The sequence below is a fragment of the Adiantum capillus-veneris genome, chromosome 18, assembly GCF_014529385.1.
Source record: "Adiantum capillus-veneris isolate H3 chromosome 18, ASM1452938v2, whole genome shotgun sequence".
In the NCBI taxonomy this organism is placed as follows: Eukaryota; Viridiplantae; Streptophyta; class Polypodiopsida; order Polypodiales; family Pteridaceae; genus Adiantum; species Adiantum capillus-veneris.
In genome coordinates, this window is record NC_140948.1 from 138430762 (window position 1) to 138449517 (window position 18756).

At 44.2% G+C, this 18756-nt stretch overlaps 1 protein-coding gene across 2 annotated transcripts; it reads right to left on the bottom strand.

The window, feature by feature from the left end:
- Nucleotides 1-742: 742 nt before the first annotated feature.
- On the bottom strand, nt 743-7134 carry LOC147436510 (uncharacterized). Of its 2 annotated transcripts, XM_086489379.1 has the most exons (11): nt 6812-7134; nt 6701-6732; nt 4631-4712; nt 4384-4468; nt 4101-4167; nt 3611-3681; nt 3290-3349; nt 2316-2447; nt 1454-1552; nt 1152-1236; nt 743-1023 (listed from the first exon to the last, which is right to left on the bottom strand). In XM_086489379.1, exons 1-11 carry the CDS (start codon nt 6836-6838, stop codon nt 888-890), a joined length of 876 nt encoding a protein of 291 aa, XP_086345505.1. In that variant the 5' UTR covers nt 6839-7134; the 3' UTR covers nt 743-887. The 2 variants fall into 2 exon arrangements, 1 of the variants encoding a protein (XP_086345505.1); XR_015185198.1 differs by lacking the exons at nt 743-1023; nt 1152-1236; nt 1454-1552 and having other exon boundaries at nt 2102-2447; nt 3286-3681; nt 4101-7097.
- Nucleotides 7135-18756: the final 11622 nt, after the last annotated feature.

Consider the following 18756-nt stretch of genomic DNA (forward strand, 5'->3'; position numbering starts at 1 on the left):
CTTCTCAAATATCTCACAAGGGATGAAAAGTATCCAAATCCGGCTCCATTAAATTATTTGAAAAATATCCCTCTAATTTTTGGAAATTCCCAAACTACCCCTCAAATTTCAAAAATTTCTCAAAATACCCTTTATCTATTTTGGTTGGATTCTTCAAGATTTTCTAATTTTATTCCTTTTTGACGATTGAGATCTAAATGGCATGTAATTTGTCACAAATTACCTCTCAAAAAAGAGCAATTATGTTTAGAAATTATGGAGTAGATAGTTTTTGAAACCTACATAACCAACTCAATTCTAGTTTTAGCATCTTGTATTAATAGACAATCAATCTTCTTATGAAAAGCTACAAATTTTTTTATCTTTGGAGAAATTTAATATCAAAACCAAAGGTATTTTGAGAATTTTTGGCAGAATATGGGGAGCAATTTGGAAAATTTGAGGGGTATATATGTTGGTAATTATCCCAATTATTTTCCAGAGGGCCGGTGAATTCTTATAGGAGAAACGAAATAGACGTCTATTCCCATATGTGCATTAAAGTTCTCTGCCCTATATTGCAATGGAAGAGCGAAATCATGATCAAATTGCTAGTTGATGATGTTTAAGAAATCTACGTTGCTTGGGCTATTTTGGCCGGTCTCTGAGCCAGATATGAGGCATCATTAAGTTTTTGATGAGCATCACATTTTGCTATATCTTGGGTAGCATTGATTGATTATGGAGGGAAGAGACGAAGAAATGGAGGCGGATTTGGGTGAACTGTGCTCTTCATTGCCTGTCCCAACCGTGATGCGCTAGGCTGCTCCAAGTTTTTGACAAAGGAGCCGCATTATAGAGCCTGCATCTCGATGTGAAATGCTTCAACTTGTCTGACACCTCGTTGACTAGCCCTTGATGTAAGTGTGGCGGGTGAGATCCACATTGTACTTGAAAAAGGACACCAAAGTAGGAGGATCCTCAAGAGAGGAGGCATAGAGGTCCACCATCCCGAATTGAACCACTGCCACAGAAAAACCTGTCCTGTGAGTATCCACAACTTATGCAGTTCCCCTGGCATACCCTGTACAAGAGACCAAACCTGCTGGCCCATACATCCAGAATAGCCTCTGCAGACAGTAAGCTCAATGGAAAAGAGAGAAGCACCCTACTCTGTCCCAAACGGTCTGTAAGGTGTCATCGAGCCTGTAGGGGCACCCGCCATGGAGTTGCTTTGGTGATCCCAAGCGACATTGCCTGAACCGCACTAATGCACTCAGTGACGGTGTATCATAAATGTTCCATGTGTAGCTTTACCGACCCATTTGCTCAACTCCTTTTATCAAAGGAAAAGACCAAAATCTTGAAACCAACTTCTTGGGTGATCCATTGTGAGAGATCGAGCTCAGATCATGTTCCCTGAACGAGGATGGGTGTTCTCGCAGGTGCAAAGGTTTAGCGACCCATTGCTCACCAACAGAAAGCATTACATTGGAAACATTAAGGGCAGACACTTGCAAGAATACAGAAACACAAGACCATGGATGCGAACAACCAAGAACAAAAGACACATCTGTAGATGTGAACAAACAAAAACAAATGAGAATCGCGGCTGGCAGATTAAGGGGGCCCGGGGGGAAAGGAATGAGGAAATGGGGGCACTCCATAGTGCAACCACTGAGGGCTCTTGTTGAGGACTATCAGCCTCCATCTGGGGCCTCACAATATGCCTGTCTAAAGCTTGCTGGGAGGAGAGCAGTTAACTGAGGGTTCTTGTTGAGGACTATCAGCCTCCATCTGGGACCTCACAATATGCATGTCTAAAGCTTGCTGGGAGGAGGGCAGTTAGCTAAGGAATACCAACACCATGACAAGCAAGCTGCAGGTGCATTACATTTCGGCTAACCATGTGGGAAGCAAGAAATATGGCATGCCCAAAACCATTCGGGAGTTCTCCTTGCTCATTCTCAAAAATGTGGGCCTTCCATTAGTTAGGTGGCTGAGGTTCTCCTACTTTCCGTAAATAAAATTAGTGTATATTGCCACATTAAGGTCTCCCCTCACACAAAAGAAGGAAAAAACCAGTCATAAGATATCTATTGACGATTGCACAATTTTCATGCGCATCCAAACTGCACGTACTCTGGAAAAAATGATGCTTTTGTTCTTCCCAAATGACCTCTACTCTACTGGAAAGATGTCCAACTGAGTATCAAGACATTTACGTCGTCAAATCATATTATGTACAAATTCTGTGTAAGAACTTCAGAAATTGAAAATGTGCATATAAAATTGTTCTGTATGCACTAGAACGGCCTTTTGTGAGGCATACTGACAGTCAGAGAAATTTACTAAACAGCTCTGTGTGCTAGAGCTACAAAAACGGGAGAGTGAATTTAGAAACACATATGTTTTGGCCGCCTGCTTGGAGAGCCCGCTCTTCCGCTTGGCTCCTTTCATCTCACGACCTGCAGAGACAACCCACAGAACGAAATCAAATGAGAGAAAGCAGCCAACCATAAGCAGAAAGTAAGTAGAAGACAGCGAAGCAGGAAGAACGCCATGGGAGTTTGCAAAGCAAGAGATGAAAGGTAGAAGGGAAACAGGGGATGCGAGAAAACAGAGATGGGCGGTGCAAATTGAGAGCCAAATCGAGCAGGGAAAGACACAAAGAAGAGCGAGCTCGCGAGATGAAGAAGGAACTTTTCAAAATAGTGGGTTTTAAAATTTGAAGAGAGAGCCCCTCAAAAGATAAATTCAACTCGTGATAAGAAACATCCTCTTAGCCCTACCTATCACACGCGACACACACAATAACTAGTCTTGCTTGGTGGGCTTTGCTATAGAACATCTATAAAACATAATGTGGCATACACATATTGACATCAAGCATGTATGAGAAAAGAAGTGTGTATCTATTGATATATAGATATGATGATTGAGATTGAGTATGTACTAGCGAAGAAAACATGTAGCTAAACTAAACTTAAGGAAACATCAAACAAACATGATTTCGATAGACTTGGTATAGGAGAGACAAGGATATATATAGTGTGGCATCAATTATTTAGAATTAAAGTAAAGATACACAAGGTGCATTCACTGTTGTAGTACATTACATGCATTGGCTAGCAATTGTATGCAAAGACTTGCGTCTCTAATTAATATGTGCAGATGCTAATCGACATTGAGTGTAAAGTTCTGAACATGCATGTAAACGAAACTAAAGGAAGCAATGTGTAAAATTCTATAACAAACAATTGGATAAAGCATCAATGAATTGCAATAACAAATAAAGTGTTTTACCTACTTGTAATGATGTATAGGGATGTTTCGATTGTCCAAATTGTAAGCCGATATTTGAGTGAAGCTACAAAAAAGCAGTGTGAATAGTTAAACATTCGCCTTGCAATGAAGGATCACATATTGAAAATGCAAAGTATATGGTGCACGTCATGCAGAAGTGCCATACAAAACAAAAGTATGGTGGTATGGTGGAGAGTTGGCACTGTGGTCTCTCCAAAAATTATAAGAAACGGAAGCCGTGCCCTACCCCGTAGCATTTATGTGTTGCGCCAAGCAAACCCTAAGCCAACCCATAGCCATGGGGAATTGAATGCAAATAACGGACCTTGCAGTGTTGTTGAGTTGGAGTCGTGCTTGTGTAGTTGAAATGTCCACTGCTGTGAATATATCTCGTCTCTGTCAAATAGAAAACACGCGTTAAGACCAACGTTGCATTAGTTCACGTGAAAGAAGTGCGTAACATCCAATTGGTGAGCGCAGGTAAATTTGACGACAAAAAGAATCCAATGGGTAGCAAACACGAAGCTCTAGGGATGACTTGGAGAAAAGAAAATACCCAAGTGGCACAAAACATCGTCATCTTTCAAACACACAATTTAAAAATCGAGGTTTGCATAAGCATATTAGAATGACGTATAATAAGATTCTAACAGTGTCATTAAAAGTGATCGTGTCAAAGTAAGAGTTAAGGGCACAAAGAAGACTTTTAAGAGCATAAAAGTGATCCCGAGAGACCCTCCTAGGAGTTTATTAAAAAAGACTATAACTAGAAGAAGAATTAGAAATTTAACATCGAAGGTAAATATGCCATTGACCTCAAAGATCTATCCAATGAGTCGTGGAGGAGCTTGAAGGAGTGGGAGAAAAATGGACCTTCATGATCTACAAAAAACATGTCGTCAACTCAAAATGTAGGGATTGAGTAACTTTACGATGACCCAAGAAGAAGAAACAATTTTTTTTGTTTATTATTATTTATTTTGATGCACTTTGCTTTTGATCTTTATGTCGTGCTAAACCACCCCAAAACACATTTAAAAAAAAAAGATGCCAAGACTAGCACAAGAGCCATGGGGAAAACTCCCATCACCAAGCAACCTCGGCATGAGCGAGCAACTGCAGCAGGTTGTTGCCCGACAATTGTCATGAAAAATGAAGTTGCAATAAAATAGAGCACGTAGGACTACTGTAGAGCCAACCCGAATCTCGACGACCATGTCAATAGAATTAAACGCAACAACTCAACTTCACACGCTTGCTCTCATGGAGGCTGGCACCTCCAAATTTGACTACTCTCCTCTGTCATTTCCCTCCTCACATTCAGCCACTAATGTAACTGTATCACCTCCCGGATGGCTTCATGGTTTGCAAATAAAGCATCCAAGAGATCTGCCCGGATGGAAGCGTAGCCTTGAAGACCAAACCCCCTGTGAAATTCAAGATGTAAGCATAGCCTTGAAGACCATATCATAGGTGATTTCATTTGGAGAGACTATCTCACTTTGCATCTACTGAAAACAGCCGAGAGCTTCTTGGTCATGCCCTGTTCCACATATATTGTAATCAGTGCATTCCAAGAGTTCACATCCTGCACAAGAAGCTCCTCAAGTAGTTTTTGTGCTTTTGAAGTACACCATATTTGGCAGACATGGCGAACAAGGCAATTTCTTTTTTCAGCAGGCTGAGGCAGTCCCTGACTAGTGATAACATCGTGAATTAGTGTCACATGCCTTCGAGAAAAAAGCATAGGTGATTGCATCCAGAGAGATTTGCTCGCTTCAGACTTGCCGAAAACAACGCGAGGATTCCTGGCCCCACCACATTTGGAATACATGTCGACCAAGGTAGTGCCAAGCATAACATTTTTTTTTCAATAGCCTGTGACTAACAATATCGTCATGAGTTCTTTTGTCCATCTTAGCGTCTTCCAAATTGCCACATGCCTTCAAGATGTAAAGAGAGATGCACTTGCTTTGCATTAGCTGAAAACAGCCCATAGCTTCCTGGCCTCGCTTGTGTTTAACGTATCCTGCAATCAGTGCATTCTTAGACTTATCATTCCGTGAAGGCAGCTCCTCAAGAACCTTTTGTGCTTTTTGAAGCACACCGCATCTAGCATACATGTTGATCAAGGTAGTGCCCAGCACGCAGCCCCTGTCTCACAGAATATCAATGCCCATATTGGACTCCTTCATAGGGGCACATGCCTCCAAGATGCACGCATAGGTGATTACATTTGGGGAAATGCCCTTGTTTTGCATCCGCTAAAAACAGCCAAGAGCTTCCTGGCCCTGTCCTTGTCGGGAACATCTCGCAATCAATGCGTTCCAAGAGACAATGTTCTGGACAGGAAGCTTGTCAAGAACTTTATTGAGCTTTCCAAATTATTTGGCATACATGTCAACCAAGGCATTTCCAAGCACGACGTCTTTTTTTAACAGCCCTTGCCATAAAATATCATAGTGAATTCCTTTTCCCATATCAACATCTTGTGTAATGCCACATGTCTTTAGATGTGGGCTTTGACCATTTCGCACATGCCCTTCAATGTTTGAATTGATCATCCACATGAAGTTGTGATGTTTAATCCATGTCTACTGATTGAAGAAATTGATTCAGGGAGATCGACATAGGTTACATAATATCTAGCAAAAACAGGGTACGCAACATGTCAATCAAGGCAATGCCAAGCACACAGCCCCTGTGAAATTCAAGATGTAACCATAGACTAGAAGGAAAAAGCATAGGTGATTCCATTCAGAGAGACGGTCTTACTTTGCATCTGCCGAAAACAGCCCAGAGCTTCCTAATCAAGCCCTGTTCCACATATCTTGTAATCAGCGTGTTCCAAGAGTTCACATCTGGACAAGAAGCTTTTCAAGTAATTATTTTTCTTTCTGAAGTATTTGGCATACATGGCGACCAAGGAAATGCCAAGCGCAACTTCTTTTTTTAGCAGCCCTGACTAGCAATACCGTCGTGAATTTTCTTGCCAATATCAGCGTCTTGCATAGTGTCACATACCTTCGAGTCGAAAGCATAGGTGATTGCATCTGGAGAGATTCGGTCACTTCAGATTTGCTAAAAACAGCCCGAGGATTCTCGGATCTACCACATTTGGCATACATGTCAACCAAGACAGTGCCAAGCATAACATTTTTTTTTTCAACAGCCTTGACTAACAATATCGGCATGAGTTCTTTTGTCCATCTTAGTGTCTTCCAAATTGCCACATGCCTTCAAGATGTAAAGAGAGATGCACTTGCTTTGCATTAGCTGAAAACAACCCATACCTTCCTGGCCCTGCTCCTGTTTAGCAAATCCCGCAATTAGTGCATTCTTAGACTTATCATTCCGTGAAGGTAGCTCCTCAAGAACCTTTTGTGCTTTTTGAAGGACATCGCATCTGACATACATGTCGATCAAGGTAGTGCCAAGCATGCAAGCCTGTCTCACAGTATCAACATTACCCATATTAGATTCCTGCGTAGGGCCATGCCTCCAAGATGCAAGCATAGGTGATTACATCTGGGAAAATGCCCTCGTTTCGCATCCGCTAAAAACAGCCCAGAGCTTCCTGGCCCTGTCCTTGTTGAGAACATGCTCCTTTGAAGCCCACATCTGTGTGTGTGTGTGTGTGTGTGTGTGTGTGTGTGTGTGTGTGTTCGGTTCGAGCTTCCTCATATCGCCTTGCTGCCTGGCAAAATTTCTAGCATGGGACCTGCGGGTAGACGACGGTCAATCAAGGCATAGTTTAGGAGAAGTGGAGGGGCTCTGTTGTGCGTGCAGGGAGTTGGGGAAAAAAAATTAGCAATTACGAGTGCGCGGTCAAGAAAAGACAAAAAAACCTCCTTGGGAGCTGCTTGCCCTGCGATTCGGGTTAAAGCTAATGGCTGAGATCATGCCAAGTGGCCTCTTTTTGGCTCAAGAATTCGGAAAACCATCTTAGGCTCACCAAGTAAAGATTGTCTCTCACTTTACCACCAGAGAATTACTTTTCTTGAATTTTTTTGCAATCTTTAGCATTTAACCTCTAATGCTTTCCACGTTTCATCCTTTCAAAAGCAGTCCAAAATTCTTTCCTTGATAAATGAGCATTCATTTCATATTTCAAAATCCAAGACATGTCCATCATTAGATTTACACATTCTTCATTTAAATGAGTGCCCACTATGTTATTTCAACCAATCAGCATTTTTGGTCTATCAAAAAATGCTTGAAAATATAATTTAACTATTTTTCTATTTTAGTCAACAAAAAGAGAAGGCATCACTACAGCCTTTGCCCTTTGAGCAGACCAATAAGTAGGGCAAATTGCTAAGGAAATATAAAAGAAACCCAATGGTCACTCAATAGAAGCAGAAGAAGCAACAAAAGGAGCTTAGGCAACTTGCAGTGCATCTTCTCAGCAAGACCGGCAGGAAACCCAGCATTTTTGCATTAGCAGATCAGCCTAGAGTTTTCCCAGTTCGAAGATCAGCCTGGTGTTTTTGCAAACTCAACAAATCAGTCCCAACGTTTTCTAGACTTGCAGATAGATCAGTGTTTTCAGTTGTTAGCCTTCAGCATCATCAAAACCAACCAGTGTTTTCAGTTTTCAGCCCTCTTTATTTGCAGATTTAGCCATAGCCTCGCAGATCTCACCTACCCGTGGCAGATCCTCACCGTACCATTGAGTCAGCTAGCGTTTACAGTTTCAGCTCGATGTTTTCAGATTTCAGCATCTGCGTTTTCAGCGCATCGTCGTCAAGTCGTCGTCATCGCCATCCTCACTGACACAGTGTCAGTACTCAGCAGGGTGTCAACGGTTTGCAGATTTCAGCATTTCAGCCCTAGCGTTCTCAGATTTCAGTCCATCCTAGTTGCCGTCATCATTGTCCTCGACATCGTCGCCAAGTCCATTGCATTTAGACCATTGTACCAAATTTGTGCAATCTATACTCTCTCGCCATAGAGAGGGGGCCCTTGGAGGAGGGTTTGAGAACCGCCTGGTGTCGTATTCTTCTCTCTCTTTCTCTCAGTCTCAGCACTTCAGTAGCATTCACTTTGTTTGTGATCATTGTACTCTCTCTCTAAAGGACGGAAGGCTCTCCCTTTTGTAAGTAAAAGGAACCCTTGAGCACAGTTAGGAGCACTCATCTTGAGCAATATCAACACTCACTTCCACTGCACCTTACAACAAACCATTTATGCACGAGGGTTCCAAAACTGGAAAACCTAATCTAATGGACTCGTCCAAACATGCAAGTGTCTAGGATTCTAGACACTCCTATCTAGGGATAGGTGGAAAACTGGCTCTAGAAGTCAATGAAGCATGTCCACATGGCACACAGAGCCATGTGTGTTAAGTATGGAGCCTGATTTACCCTTGTAATTTTCTGTGGTAAAAGCGCACATTTGTAAGGCACCCATTATGAGGAGAAGCCATCGTGCGTGAAGGAAAATCACTCACCGGAAACCAAAATTTTCATGGACAAGAATCAGGGGCAACTTTAGAGGCCTCGGGGGCGGAGGCCCCCGAGACTTTTTTTTTTGCCGGAATATTATGGCCGGACGACGGCTGGAAAGTGGTCGGAAAACAACCGGTCGGTTGGCCGGTAGTCAATGGCCGATGGCCGGTGGTCGGAAGTCAATGGCCGGTGGCCGGTGGCCGAATTCAAAAGCAGACTTGTCTTCTCAAGGGCGGCCACACATGGGCGGATTGGAGGGTCCGATTTGGACTTATTCGCACAAGGGCGGCTACACATGGCTGTCTCTCATAAGAGAGGGCAGCCCTTTTGGCCTATAAAAGGAGGCCATTTCTACATACATTTCATAGTGTGAAGTTGATGCAACAAGGTGAGTGTAAGGTGGTGAGAGTGAAGCAAGGCGGGAGCTCTATCAAGGGTTTAATCCCTTTGTAAACTACTTCTTCTTTTGAAGTGCTAAAGCCATTGAGTGGCTGCTTTCCCGTGGACGTAGCCCACATTGGGTGAACCACGTATATCGTGTGTACTCTCTCTCTCTCTCTCTCTCTCTCTCTCTACTCTATAATCTCTTGTGTGTGAAATCTATCCCTCTCCATTAAGTAATCTACTCAAAAATCTATTTAGCTACGTCTTATTTTCTAACAATGTGCACGTGACATCCCCTCTTTCTTAAGGTGAGGTACTGCTACGAGCTCCATACCCGCCATAAGATGGTCTCGGATGAAGTTCCTTCTAGATATTTCTTTCACGGCGAATATTGAGAGAGGCTTCCCTGGGTGATGTGGAAATGTCCAAAACACAAGGATGGTGATGATGCATCTACTCACAAGCAAGGGCAGTAGCCTGAATCAACAATTCCCTTGTTGGTTACGGCAAACAATAACCTTTGCTTCCCCAACTTGGATGGTGTGAACCAAACTGCAAACCGGATGGATGCTTGTGGAGCAAATGGCGGGATATGCAAACGCCGATGTCCATGGTTATCGGCTAGCCTATAATGCCCCTACACGAGAAGATTGGCGAGAGCAATGCCAAATGGGAGATGAAGATGGATATGTTCTTTGGAATGCCCACAAACCATGACAAGTTCTCTGTATGATGTCTCATGAAACCACCAAGTAACTACTCAAAGATAGAGGCTCCTCTTGGGGCTTCGACTAGATTGTCGTATGATGGAGATTGTAGATGAATCCTCGTCTCTACAATGGATGTGATTGCCAATGTAGGCTCATGATGCTTGCAAACTCCCGCGGTGATTGCCTCAGATTGGAACCCTTTGGCTCCGAATTCATGGCTACCAATTGCTAAGAAGAGGCAAATGGTGTGGACTTGATGTGCTGCCAAAGATGTGTGCAGATCACTGACGATGCAATGCCTCTTCTAGAATGATGAAATTCTCCAAGTAGATGGGAGAGATGGTTGTTCAAACAATGCCAAGACACCAAAGCTAATAGGCTGATCTGGATGGCGCCTTCCTTTGTCGTCATAGGCCGCTAACAAATCTTGATACTCGCAATCACATCTTCATGTTTCCAATGCATGCCTTCAATGATGCGATCTATCATATCAAAGTAGTTATGCCTGCAAATATCCATGCTAGGGTTTCTTTATGTCGAGGTGGTCGAGCCCACACACCAAGTTTACTACCCTCTCGCAGGCGCACCACAATTGTAACCCTCGGTATACTGTTGCCAAATTGGCTTTATCTGACAGAAAAATAATTCTAAATGAATTATTGGATTTATAAGTGAGAGGGTTTTCTCCCTTGGAACACCAAGGAAAAATAATTCTAAATGAATAAAGTGAGAGGATTTTTCTCACTGGAGACATCCGAGTTCAGAATTTTCCTAGTGCGTCATTCAGAGTAATGACGGGAGCACTGTGAAAGGGAATATCTGTAAGGCCACCAGGAACGAGTACTTCTGATGCGTCACATCGGATGGGTGACAGGGAGCATCGGGAAGAAGTATCCGACCATCCGGGAACGGACATCTCTGATGCGTCATAGGATGGGTGACATAGAGCATCATGAAGGAGATTGTACCGTAAGTTCGGTAGGAAAGGACTAGGTGACGGGTATTCCTGATGCGTCACAAGGTGGGTGACGGGTGCATCAGAAAGGGAATATCCATAGTCGGGAGGAAATTCCGAACTGTGTTAGAATTGTGCACAAGGAAAAAGCAAGCACTTGAATGAAGATGGGTTCAGAGGAAACTTTGAGGAAAAACAGATGCTTTTTGAGAAAGCGGGATTGCCTTTCGGGAAAACAGATGCTTTCACGCGAGGAAGTCTATGTGTGCATTGCAACTGTGCATGTGATTGCATCCAGGGACGCCTGGGAAGTGCTGTGAAAGCATTGTTTTTAACTTATAAGGTTTTATTGAGTTTTTGGGCAGGTTCAGACTATTTTAAAAATACGCCGACCACCCACTTAAATAAGTGGGCAGCCATCTGATAAATAAGACAACAGATCAGCCAGTGTTTTCTCTCTCTGTTTCTGGCAGAACAGAAAAAAAAAATGAAAAAAAAAACGGCCGCGATCTCTACGCGAGCAGCTATTCGTGCCCGTGGCTAGGAGCTATAAAAGCATCACATGCCCTCACTCAGAGGGGAGGACCAATCTTTGCAAGGAGGAGATGCTGTTGCAGATTTCAGCCGTAAAGAAGACGTTGCCGGTGATGCCCATGGCTACCCCAAGTGTACCAGATGTCGCCAAGACCCAGTGCGCGAGTTCCCTCGCAAAGAAGTGCCTACGAAGCGTGCTTCCATCGCGACAAGTTGCTGTTTTTCTCTGTTTTCAGCCCATAAACATTGTAGATGGGGCTGATTTACGAGAAGGAACCTGAGAACACACATCTTTTGTGTGTAGGATTGGAAGAGAGGATTTTCTATGGAGAGATCTCTTCCGGGGAATTGCTTTTCGAGAACGGAGTTGCGTTTCGAGCGTCGAGACTTTGAAGGTAACGATTTTCATGTTATGAACTCTTGAGTATTTGTTTGCAGGTTGTTAACCCTCGTGGCTCACGGACACCCTATCGCCTACGACGGACACTGTAACCGTATTATTTATTTAAGTAGAGTCAGGCACCGGGCTTGTCAGTCCAATAGGGAAAGGTAGAGTGATCGCCGATGAGAGGCGCACTCTAACACGAACATGCTAGGGTTAGTTGGCTAAGCATGGGCGCCCAAGTGTGAATGGGGTGAGCTCACATAAAAGCCAATTAAACCTAAAATTGAGTCATTCTCTCATTGTGCAATAGAAGCTGCTCTTGCTCCATCTCCACCTTCTCCTTCACCATCTCCTTGTGTGTGTGCGTGTGAGAGAGAGAGAGAGAGAGAGAGAGAGAGAGAGAGAGAGAGAGAGAGAGAGAGAGAGAGAGAGAGAGAGAGAGAGAGAGAGAGAGAGAGAGAGAGAGTGAGAGTGTGTGTGCGATCGACGGTTGTGGCGGCACGACGGCGGCGAGGCGGTTGAGCGCGGCGTAGTGGCGTCTCCCTCTTCTTCGCGGCGAGGAATCCTCTACGGCAGGAGCATAAGGCGGTGAGTGACACACCATTGCCCTCTTTGAGCTTACTAGTTAAACTAGTTGTGTGCTTGGAGCCGTCTGCGGCTCGTACACAGTGTATCGGCAAGTCCCTTGCTTCGCAGTGCGGCAAGGAGTGCACATTTTTTGAGCCGCTGCCGGGGAATAGCCCTGCACTAAGCCCAAGAGGCACTTTGTGCTTCTTGTATGAGTGGTTTGCAGTAGGAAAGAAGAGGGAGAGGAAGGCGTATTTTTTCTGCAAGTTGTTAATTCTGTTTTTCTGTTGCGCACAGTTTGCATTTTCTGTGTTTTCTGCTGCGTACATTTAGTATTAGTTAGACAGTTAGCAAAATTCTGTTTTTCTGTTTACACACAGTTAGCATTTCTTGCTTTTTTTTGCATTTTCTGTGTTTTCACTGCACAGTTCTGTCAAGTTTCAATTTCTGTGTTTTCTGTGTTTTCTGGTTTGTGCACAGTTAGGTGCACAGTTAGTTAATTAAGCAGGTTAGTAATTAGGTGAACCACTGACTAGCAGGTCAGTAGGTAGGTGGGACAATAAATAGTTAGGTGAGGTCAACATGCACCAAAACGCGTACCAAATAATATCTCAAAAAAAAAAAGAGGAAAAAAAAATATTTTTTGAAAATAAAAATCGAAAAATAAAAACGTGAGCGAGGGGGAGGTTAGATTTTCGAAAATAAAAAACGTGAGTTATAAAAACGGACGGGTTGGGTTGTATAAAAGTTAGATCGGGATCGAGATCATTTGCCCAAGCCCAAGCCCTCAGTCTTATGATACATACTAGACTCACTCTTATATATATACCCTACCTCCTCAAGAGGGAATGAGAGCATGTGGGACAAGTCCTCCACTCTCCTCCCTTCTCTTCCCACTTGCACCTTTAGACTTGCTATTTGGAGCCTAGTTCCCCAGCTAGAAAAAGACTGGTTCGGGCTTTTCTGGAGCAAAATAGAACCAAACGGTGGGCTGTAAAGCACAACGCGTCCCTCCTAGCGATACGCTCGTTTCGAGCTATCACACGGCCCATTCCACGACACGCTCTAAAAAATCTAGCAAAAAAACAAACAAAAAACACGCTAAAAACTAGTCACAAGGCCTCCTAGAGCAGCTTTTTGACACCTTAGGGTATCAAAAGCACATGCACTTACGCTCTGGGCGGGTGCTAGAACACGAGCATATTGAGGGTGCCTCTGTTCATACGGACACCCATTACCCAGCCATGATAGGATCTAGACCCTCAGCGGGGACACAAGGTAGCACCACCCAAGACCCTAAAATAGGCGCTAGTGATTCCTCCTCCGACTCAGAAATCATGGAAGCATACCCTACCCAAAACACTGAGAGAGAAGGCCATGCACCTCCCGAAGCTCCACAGCCTAGTACTAGTATGTTTAGCCGTTTCATGGAAATATTAGGTAGAGCTACTCGCTCGGAACCTGATGCAAATGAAGCACACGAAGGGGGTGGGGAAGTGGACTCTCCTTTCACATCACACGTGGACCCCACACCCTCAAAGAGTGTCCATGTGGATATCCTGCCAACTTCTTACCAAGAACGCCCTGTTGAGCTGCCTCCTTCAGAAGTTCCCTCTAGAGTACCGTTGGTGACAAGTAAAACCACGGGGAGCAACATTGCTTCTACCTCACAAGAAACCGTTAACACGTCGACTCTAGAAGGATTGTTCATTAATGATCATTGGACATACGACCTCGACACTGAGGTGTTGACGGATCTACACTCTGGCCACGCCTACCATGTAGGATGGATAGAGATTGTACAATCCACCTCTAGTGCCACGAGCATCGAAGATCAACAGAAAATGATCTGTAATGTTATCCATGGCATTATTCAATCAGAAAGGCAAAATCGAGGGGTAAATATACTCTCAACTGGCCCCATGAGATTTCTGGATACGAGCAAGGCTCAACAGCCTACTCTATCACAAATGGAGACTCCTCTAATGAGCCCCATGGACCCATCTTACGTCATTTCACCTGGGGTCTCTATGCAATCTGAGCCTCCGAGCGACAACTTTAGCTTCCCTTACTTGGCTCAACCCTCTATTAAGGAAAACCCAGTGCTCACTCCAGGGATAAGCTTGACAGAGAATGTACCGATGACATCTATGATTAGCGCAGTGCCACTACCTAGTGTCGTAGTACCTAATATGGGGCCTCGACCGTATGTGCCTCTAGCCCCTTATGCACACATGGCCCCCACACCTTCAATTGTACCACTTGTTTATGCTCCTCGAGTGCCGCTCCCTAGCCCTTATCCGAGTGGACCTATGCCCGGTTATGTTCCATATCCTGCATCATCCACACATATGCCAAGACCGGTACCCGTCCCTCTCCCACATATGATTCCAAGAGTACCTCCACTGGCCCTGCCTCCTCACATAGGTGACTTGGCAGCGTTTGCTCAAACCATAGGTCGATCTATCGCGGAAAATATGCGTCATGCATCTGATAAAGAGCCTAGAAGTAAGGCAGTACAAATTGCCAAACTCACGCAAAAATTCAATGGGGACGAAGATGCTAGGAAACACATTGAAGTGTTTGAACAAGTATGTGATTCCTTAGGGGAACGCAACGAACTACATAAGTGCAATGCCTTAAGCTTGACATTAAGTGGGAAGGCTGGAGATTGGTATAGGACCTTAAGGGTGGACGAGAAAACAATCTACCCTACCCTTCGAAGGTTGTTTCTAAAGGAGTACATACGAGAAGGTGTGCTTTGGGGTGTAGCATCTCAGCTACAGAAGGCCGAACGTAAGGAAGGAGAGTCAGTAAGGGACTTCATTAGTCGTATAAAGCACTTAAACTCTCGTTGCCCTGTAAATGAGCGCTTCAACAATAACCAACTGCTTCATCGATTCATTCGAGGGTTGAGGAATGAAGGAATCTATAATGGACTAGTGATTAGAGGTATCACAACCTGGGAAGATTTCACTGCCAATGCAATCCAATTAGAAGACAACTTGATGATAGCAGGCATGAGGGTGTCTACTGACACGAGATCCACTAGCTCACAAGCCATTGAGTATGAACCCATGATTGCAAAGCCCATTGCCAATGAGCCAAAGGTATTTGAGACATTCTTGACAGACCTCACCAAGGCAATCCAAGAGTCTCTTAAGGATAATCGACCCCCTCAAAATAGTCACATGTATCCAAGAAGGGAGCAACAATGGTGTTCCATTTGCTTAGGTCCACATAGCACTAGTGAGTGCCCTACGTTTAGAGTAAAATTTAATGGAACTTGCAACGCATGTGGTAGGTATGGTCACCAAGCTAAGGATTGTTTAATGATCAAACGTATTATGGCAAATAGACCACCTGTAGCCTGGACGGATGCACCTCGAGCTCCTGTATTGATGCCTGCTCCACCTGTTGAGCAACTATCGCAACACATGGTCCCTAGACCTCAAAATGTTGTACAAGCTACACCGCTACCACCTCCTGTGCTAGGACCGCAGCCCCCGCATCCAAGAGTCGCCCCTATGAACCAAGTGGGTTGCGAGCCATCAAATGCTTATGCAGATGGCTGTGAGGAGGAAATAGACACTAGTATTGCCTACGGACTTGATACATTGGAAGAGTGTCCTATATACTACATGGAAGATTGTTGGGGGCAAGTCAAGCCGGTTTATCAAGCTGCTGCTCTCGCATCCAGAGGTCAAAATATCAACACCCAGGCTAGGAGGCCACCTCTTCAATGCTACGAGTGTGGTGGACCACATCGGGCAGCGGAGTGCCCTATTAGGCTGCAAAAGAATGCTGCACAGATGCAAATGAATCAAGGGAGCACGTCTGCAATGCCAATACTCACATGTAATCGTTGTGGCATAGATCACTTGATTGCCCAATGCCCCTATAACCCAAATGCGCCTAAAATCACACCCCTAAATTTGGTCGAAATTGCTAGTGTGACATCGCCAATACCACCCGTCGCACCCGCTTATGCGATTACACGGTCCATGCTTCAAGGGCCAGGCCATATCCTCGAAGAGAGAGATACCGCGTCAGTTATCCAAGCAAAGAAAAAGAAGACGCGAAGGAAGAGGTCGCAGAATACGGGAAATTCAAAGCCAAGTTCCAAAACAAACATAGGAACAGGAGATGACCCCGTGTATATGAATGACCTCGAGGATGATTTAGATTCAATCGAGACAATGGAGACTAGGACCAATACCACAAAGGGAAAGACCGACAAAGAAAACCGTAACATGGAACCAAATGAAAACCGAATAAGAGAAAACCATAAAGAGCCTCTGAAAACACCACAAGTGTTTCCAAATCCAATCCAAGACCCCCAAGATAAACCGCAGGGGCAAAAAGGGAAGAATCGTAAAAAGAAGATTGGGACGTATCCAAACCCAGTAGACGAGATTGAGCAAGTGAAACATCTAAGAGGTTTAGTGGAGGAGACTTAAAGGAAACTAGAACCAGAACCCATGCATGTCAAAATTCATGACACAGTGTTTCCCACGCAAGTTCATCCACCCCACATGAACCATAGACCGTTAGCCATATCTAGTATCATCCAAGAAGGGAGTGAGGACGGGGCATCAGGAAGTGAGCATACACCTTTCTTGTTGGAAAGGATGTTTAACGAAGGAATACCTGATCCCATTGAGGAATATGAGATTCCATCCTCACCAGTTCCTAGTCAAGGACCTACACCCTGCAAAATGCCAATGAATGTTGCCAAACTAGTGGACTTCATGTCTTCTGAGGTCCGAACCACGATCATAGCAAAGCTGTATGGAGATCCTGAGTTATTCCTTGCACTTCGAGCATTCCTTAACGGAGAGCTACGAACGGGATTACCGCAGTTTGCGCAACCAAATAGGCCTGACTCGATTATGATTGATGAGGAAAATCATGTGCAATCACTTGACTTAGATGGACACGAGTCTGTGATCGAGGTACCCATTAACGAATTAGGGCAGTATTTTGAAGGCGACGAGTCTAATGCGACCCTACCCATCACTACCAAGGGATTAACTATAAAGGGAATTCTTGATGGTGGTGCGAGAGTTAGCATTGTTACAAAAGATTGTTGGGAATCCATGGGAAAACCCCGCCTCAATGTTACTAACATTGTGGTAAAGATGGCAAATGGTACCATAGCCAAACCTATGGGGATGCTCAAGGATCTTAAGATCAAAGTTCTAGGACACAAGGTACGACATACGTTCATTGTAATGGATTTCTCTAAACACATTATGTCATATGAAATGATTTTAGGACGACCATTCATGAGGGAAGCACAAATGGTTCATGATTGGTCTAAAAATCATGTCTATTTTCAATTCCAAGACTCTGTCCTTAGAGTGGATTTGGTGACTGGTAAGGTACACCCCTTAGGGAGTAAAACCATTATTGATCATCGCTCTGACACCACAGTTCACTCGGCCCCACTACAATATTGTTACACTTGTAAGAAGGATACAGACATTGGCCAAGATTCTCCTTACATGGATGTGTTACCGGGTATGACGGAATCAGACAACATAGACTGGGTACACCTAGCTGCAACCATAGATACCTGGGAAAATAGAGGAACCACTTGGGTCACACCAGAGGGGGAAGAGGTACCACAAATTGCACCTCTGAACATGATAAGTGCCATACATGCATCTTCTAAGGGCAAGGCAATTGTGGACCAATCTGACAGTGACACCGATAGCTCAATAGAAGACTTTGACCAACACGACTTGGACACTGACTCCCAGAGTGAAACGGATTCTGAATCTCATGAATTAGAGAGTGGAGCAAGTTCAGAGTCAAAACATTCGGAAGGACCGAGCACATCAACCGATGATAGCTCCCCCGAGAGTGAAGAGGACACCAACGAGGACTCCTTTAGTGAGCCAGATCTAAATGAAAATCAAAAGCAGGTCTCAAATAAGAAAAAGAAAAACCTTAAGAGGCGTCGATATCGAGCCAATGTACGTGCTAGGATAAAAAAGAAGAGATCCTCAGCAGAATGGCTCAGTTATATAGGGGCATGTGATGCTCATCGAAAATTGGTAGACAATTGGGGTGAATATCTCCAAAATGTTATGTGGTGTAGACCACGACCCCATGACATAGCCCAATTAGAGATCATAGACAAGCCAAAGTTGAGCCGCACTGCAGGGAGGCGTCAAAACCAAGAGTTAGCTCGACAACACAAGAAAGCAGAAATGGAAGCACAAACCAAAGCACAACCAGAATCCACAGACTTGCATCCTGCACCAGAACATTTCAAATCTTACACCACAGGGGAAGCATTCGTTGTGTACACAAAAGCCCAAAGAATACCTATCGATGGGAATAATGGAATCTATGATGGTCCGGCAATAGTTACAGAAATAGAATTAGCTGACCCCGGTGAAGAATCAAAACTTGTTTTTATTGCCCAAGACCTCACAGAAGTTGAAGAGGCGGTCCTCAAAGAGCTTCTCAAGGAAT

Bases quoted from the DNA above. Each gene is read 5' to 3' on its own strand.
- LOC147436510 (XM_086489379.1), bottom strand. From the start codon at position 6,838: ATGCGAAACGAGGGCATTTTCCCAGAT. The intron at 4,168-4,383 runs GTTGCTTGGTGA...TGTTTTTTGTAG, and splicing joins AGTTGCTCGCTCATGCCGAG to ATCATGAAGGTCCATTTTTC. The intron at 1,024-1,151 runs GTAGGGTGCTTC...GGATACTCACAG, and splicing joins TACAGACCGTTTGGGACAGA to GACAGGTTTTTCTGTGGCAG.